This window comes from Arachis duranensis, chromosome 10 (assembly GCF_000817695.3).
Source record: "Arachis duranensis cultivar V14167 chromosome 10, aradu.V14167.gnm2.J7QH, whole genome shotgun sequence".
NCBI lineage: Eukaryota > Viridiplantae > Streptophyta > Magnoliopsida > Fabales > Fabaceae > Arachis > Arachis duranensis.
The window spans coordinates 26,311,598-26,317,897 of record NC_029781.3 but is presented as its reverse complement, the minus strand read 5'-3'; the positions used below and the strand labels follow the sequence as shown (position 1 = coordinate 26,317,897).

The 6,300-nt window shown below is 31.4% G+C and overlaps 1 protein-coding gene across 2 annotated transcripts; it reads right to left on the bottom strand.

Moving 5' to 3' along the window:
* Positions 1-611: 611 nt before the first annotated feature.
* Positions 612-5,741, bottom strand: LOC107469663 (peroxisomal nicotinamide adenine dinucleotide carrier-like). 2 transcript variants are annotated; one of them, XM_016089042.3, is made up of 11 exons: positions 5,386-5,741; positions 5,201-5,278; positions 4,996-5,070; positions 3,991-4,121; positions 3,716-3,770; positions 3,468-3,584; positions 2,997-3,065; positions 2,822-2,926; positions 2,626-2,694; positions 2,007-2,061; positions 612-1,257 (listed from the first exon to the last, which is right to left on the bottom strand). In XM_016089042.3, the coding sequence occupies exons 1-11, from the start codon at positions 5,464-5,466 to the stop codon at positions 1,067-1,069; spliced, it is 1,026 nt and encodes a 341-aa protein (XP_015944528.1). In that variant the 5' UTR covers positions 5,467-5,741; the 3' UTR covers positions 612-1,066. The 2 variants fall into 2 exon arrangements, with proteins under 2 accessions (XP_015944528.1, XP_052111550.1); XM_052255590.1 differs by having other exon boundaries at positions 2,997-3,058; positions 3,464-3,584; positions 5,386-5,739.
* Between the last annotated feature and the right edge of the window lie 559 nt (positions 5,742-6,300).

Sequence of the window (6,300 nt, the reverse complement as noted above, 5' to 3'; positions counted from 1 at the left end):
TCACTTTTATTTTAATCCAAATAAATGAAATTTTTTTATCTATTTTCTTTTTATCTAAACGCATAAAAAATTTACTTCTATTTTCTTTCTTTTTATTTTCATTATCTATCCAAACAAAGTGTAAAGAACAAAAAAAAAAAAATGGTAACTGTCTCATTTTAATAAATAGATTTCTTATCTAGTACTACTGTACTAGAAAGCTTGCTTGTCACAAATTCTAGTTGAAGACTTTAAGGAGTGGGACTGAGGAAGGCTAATAAATATTGTCTATTTTTTCGTTTTAATTACTCTTGCAAAGTATGATCTCATATCATTTAAGCTAAGTGAGACTAAAAGAATGTGTAAAAAATATCTTATATGATATGAAATCATACATTCTAAAACAAAGAAAAAAAATTATTTTTAAATTACAATCTAATTCTATTAATTTGTTCACTATATATTTCATACATCATTTGTTTTTCAAAAATTATATTAACACAATAAAACTAATTTGGACTGGCCTAATAGTCAATTCAATAAAACTTTAAAAATCTCTATACAATACAAATAAAAATATGTACAAAAATATTCACTATTTAAAAAAAAAAAAGATCAAATCGAAAATTATTATGAATTGTTTATGGCAGTTTATCACACTGAAAACCTTCAAGCATAAAGAGGGATGAAGTTCATATTCAAAACTTGATCCCTATATTCATGCACTACCAATGCTACAAACATTCAAGAATCCATTGAAGCACAGATAAGTTTCATCCTATCATTTCAGTTACACCAATGTAAGAGTATTTGTCCTCATGACATTGCGTGCGCTCTCTCTATATATATAAGGACAACCAAATGCACAAGCATCATGTGCGGTTAATGCATAGTTTGAAAAAGAGCGGTGTAATGTATGACCTAAAGAAAGGGTCACACACATGCCATACACTATTTCCTATGAACTAAATAACGTTCATGAAAATATAAATCTAGAGAAAAACTCTAGTGATAGCTTTTTAATCCTAGTGAGAAGTTCTAATGATGCTAATGGTCTTCACTCAGAGTTCTCACTCTTGATCGATCATCATTGTTTTCGCTTTACAGCGTTAGATCCATCTTTAGCTAGAAAGGATTGAACGCCCTTAACGAGTTCTTCCTTCATCATGAACAAAACAGCAGCAGCTAGAACACTTTGTACAATTTTAGTGCCCATGCCTTTGTAGAATCCATAGATCCCTTCATAGTTTATCATCTTAACAATTGCATCCCATGTGCCTGAATTTCAAAGATTATGCAACTTCAGGGAGGAAAGCAAATATTTTATACATATCTACTCCTTATGAATACTAGAGATTTGGTTAAGTAATATCCCAAATTAGTCTTCAAAGAATTTTTAGTCGAACAATTTAATCCTTGACAAATTTTATTCACTAAATCAATCTCTAACCTTTTATGTTGTTAGACACAGGGGCGGAGCCACATAGTGAGGAAGGGGCAATGACCGCGTAATTTTAATTTTTTACATGTAAATTATATGTAAATATCAGTTTAGTCCCCTTTAAAATTTTATTTTAATCTTATTTTATTGTGTAAATATTTTTAGTCCATTTCTAATATTTTATCTAGTTCCCCTCCTGGTTAGACATATCAATTCTCATGTCAAACTTTGATAAGAAGTTTGATAGCTCAGTTCCTATCGTTATTTAATAAAGACATACCAGTCCCTAATAATTTTTAACATTTTCGGATTAGTCCTTTCATATAGGTGAACAATCTGACGAAATTAAAGTTTGGGACTAATTTGATGATTAAAAGTTTGGGGTATTACTAGATGTTGTTTCCTTACAACATTGGGGGACCAAATTTTTTCTATAGGAACTAAAAGCATTAACGTTGGAGCTATGTCTCCGTTGATCTTAATACTGTCGTGTCTTCATTGACAAAACAAGATCACAGGACAAGAAACCTAACACAGAATTGGATTATGGCATGCATTTATAACAGAAGATTGGCATAACTCACACCTGTATAATGGTGCCTGTTGTCCCCTGTTTTATCCTGTTTAGCTTGAAGCCTTGACTGTAAGAACATACAAGTGGGAATAGAAACGAAAAAAGCATTCCTTACTTATCTTGAATAATGGTGGAACCAAAACACAACTCAACCCATCACACAGCCCAAGCAAAGATACTTCAGCAGATTACTGTTTTAGTTCTTAATATTTGAACTACGTCTTAATTTCGTTCCTTGTATTGGAAACATCTTATTTTTGTCATATACGTCTTATCTCATCCTATTTTAGCGCTTTGGTCAAAATTAAAAATTTTTCTTTTAACATATCATTTCTTTGATTATCATCTTCTTTTTGGTAATGAACACAATCATAATTATAGTAGTTGTAGCAATGGTTCTAGTAATTTGAAAATAAAAAAGACAAAAAAAAAAGTATCTTAGAAGAAAAAATTTTAATATTGTCTAGAAGACAAAAATAGGACGACATAAATATTTAGGACAAGAATATGACATTTAAGATATTAGAGATTAAATCAAGACTTAACTCAGACAATTAGAGGCTGCATTCTTTTTTAAGGATCATATTTAGCCAATTCAAACCAACATGTTGAGAAAGATAATAAAATATACCTTGAGAACTAGAAGAGGATAAGTTACAACAGTAGCTCCAAGCTTAGCCAAAGCTCCAAGAAGAAATATCTAGTGCCATAAGGGAATCTTAGTCTGACAAATGTTGTAAACAATCAAAAGCAAATAAGGGAAGGAAGGTGTGAATATGATATCAGTTGGAAGTGATATACCTAGAGAAGCAAAATGAGAATAATACCTCAAATGCAGTTACCCCATTTCTACCCTTCTTATTCCCATAAGGTCTTTTCATCTTTAATAACATGGTTTCATACAGCATGAACTGAATGGAAGGGTTGCATACCTGCAATTAGTGAAAAACAATCAATAATAGTTCATGTGATGATAATGAAAGAATTTATTTTCGAACGTACCATGATCAATGATGGTAACACACCATTCCAGAAACCAAGGATTCCACCTTCTTCATAGACTTCTTGTATCTGCAAACACATATTAGTACGTTGCGTTATGGTATGGGAATCGATACGCGGTACACCACATATAAAATATTTATATAAAAAATATACTTATGATGTTCTCATACGCAGATAAATTGTAAATTGGTACGTATAAATTAGTACGTGACACGTCATCTAATTGGTGAAACATGTAACTATGGTATATTACACGTTGACATATGATGGTGTTGAGTCAAAACTAAAACAAAACATATTAACCCTTCAAGTGTCGGATGATCATTATTAATGTTTGAATGGTCTTTTTTCCAACAAAGTTAATCTTTCAAGGGTGATGATATACTTAACAAATCAATAATAATCACAATGGTCTCGGTCTATGTGTTCGAATATCACAAAGAGATCACTGACAAAGAATTTACCTACCACATGTTTAGTGTCATATGGAAGAGGCTTATCTGCAGGAAGAGGAACGCTTTCTTCACCACCAACAATTAACAATCCCATGTCAGGATCTTTCTTATTTGACTCTTTTCTTTGTGTCTGCATTGTAAAAAGTGGTTTTCCACAAAAATTGAAAAGACAAAAACAGTAATAATCAAGTTCAATGTAAGAAATCATTTCTTTCCATGATTCCTTCTCTTTAAAACAATGTTATCATGTAACTAAATTACCTGCATACGGGTGACAACAACCCATATAGGATTCGTCAAAAGCACATTAAGAGACCTACCAAAAATAAAATAAAAGAATTAAGTCATTGAGATCACATTATCTAATCATTGATTTTCACTAACATGATGTTGGAAGGTCAAATCGACAACACTTCACAAAGCATATGATTGAATTATAAGAAAATAAAGTAGAACCATTACTCATGCACTTAAATTTGCTGGGGCAAAAACAAACTATAACCATAGGGGTTCTTTTCTGGGCAGAAGAAAAGTACCCAGATAAAGCAGCAATAAAAAGAGAGGATAGCATTCCAACTGATCCATCACTGATGCCAATCTTTTTTTGTGTTAGTGCAGCTTCTTCGGCTCTGTTCCTGAATATTTGATAGAAATAATAATAAACACCCTGTACCATAAAATTTGTGAGAAACTAAACCAATATGAAATTCAAAGAAAAACATTGAACATGTTGCTATAAAAATACATGATGCAGCAATCATGGCTAGTTGGAAAACTTCCATAGTTCATTCTGAATCAAACAAATAAGTAAAGTATGTCAATAGTTATATTAAATAAGTCTCTAAAGTTTCCTTATCCATCTTAATAAAGTGTCAAAGGATAATCTTTTACCACTAACATAAGAAGAAAAATTGGAAGATGATCATTATAGGCTACCCTGTTGGCCTTCTATGAGATAAACATTTTAACACACTATTCACCAAGCAAAACTTCTACTTATTCGAGATTGGCAAAATTACACCATATTAGTCCTTCGGCCCTTTCCTATAAGTGACTCATCATGCTATTAAGGACTAGTATAGTACATTTTTGCCTATTTCTGGGACGTAATTAATGTAATTGGGATATCAAAGACTATTTTAGTGTAAGCGGTCAATCTCCAAGATCACTTTGGAGTTTATTTTCAATCTAATTTTCCCATTCATTATCACAAAAATGAAATATATCAACAAATAGTGTGATATACATTTCCGAAACATCATCCTAATCTCCTTCCTAACTTGTAAATTAAAAAAAAATTCTTTGTTTAGAAATTAGGAAATATCAATATTGATCAACAAAGTAAACAAATAGCAGCAATGTTTTATACACTCATTTTTTCTTGTATGCCGAACTGACACACCTCTCGACCATTAGAGGGAGTGTGAGATCACCTTAGAAAAACTTGCAGCAACATCAACAACAGTTACAATTACACAAGAAGAGGTGTCTGATACAAAAAATAAAAAATCTCCAAACATAGTAAGCTGAAATAAGCTCACCTGAGATGCAGCAGTACCAACTAGTGATGGTATCAACCCTCCATACAATCGTTCCCACCCTTCTTCCTTCACAACCTATATCAGTATTTTTTTCCCAACAATCACAAACCTCGCTTTCTTCCTTTCATAAAATAAATTATTTAGCCAAAAAAAAATTACACTATGGCATTATGATTCAAGCTGAAATAAAGACAGAAAAAAGGACCTGGCACATTTGGTCGAGGGTTCCAACTTTACTCTTGATTTTCTTTACATCACGGTCGGTTTGTTGGCGAGTGTTTAACTGCAGATCACAGAAGAAAAAATAATTATAAAACTCAAATCTTTCACGTCTTAAGAGAAAACCCACTATTTTCACGAGAGGATCGGATTTTGAAACCAAATTCTTACAGTTAGAAGAGGGTATGTTATGAGCTGAGAAATGATCCCTCCCCCAGCTCCGGCCAATCCATTGATCAAAGCGTCCGACATTTCTTTTCTTCTTTTCTGTTATTATTTATTTTCTCGGGAAAATGAAAATATTTCTCAGGAAAGCATGGCAACTGGTAACTAAGCAAAAAAAGAAATTAAGATTTAGTAATAGAGAGTGTATAGTAATTAGTATAGTAATTATTTATTTTCAATATGGATCAAGAGAATGGAATGGAATAAAGGCATGGAAGCACGACTTTCGGAATTTTGTGACGAAGCTTTCGTTTTGGTTGTTGTGTTTGGGAAAAAGCAAATAACGTTGACGTTGTTAACCGTTAAGGAAACAAGCTATAAGGGGTGCTCAACTGCCAAGTGCACTTTCGCAACTCATTTATTAAAAAAAATACAAATTAAGGCGGGTATTAATTTTAGCCTTTAAAAAAAATAAATTCAATCATGACCTCATACAAATAAAATTTATTTAACAAAAATATTGAAATGTGTTGTGATATATATGAATGGATGCCCATTTAATATATTGTGACTTTCTTCACAATGTTGGACGGCTAACTTTTCTAATAGAGAATTTTAATTTCTCAAGAAAGACTAAGCTTTATGAAACTTTGAAAAAGAATCCTTTGTACAAGTATAAATAGAAGGAGGGTCGGAAGCATACGAGGTACAACAATAATAAAAACAATAGCTTCTCTCTCTCTCATAATATTCTTTCTCTTTCGTACTATTCTCTTAAATATTTTAATATTATTAAATATATTAATTATATCTACTATATTGATATAGTAATTATAGTGAATATTACTATTAGAGTTATCAAGTTATATTTCATATTTTATATTTGTTACCTCTTCCTTATTTATTTATTTAGTTATTCTA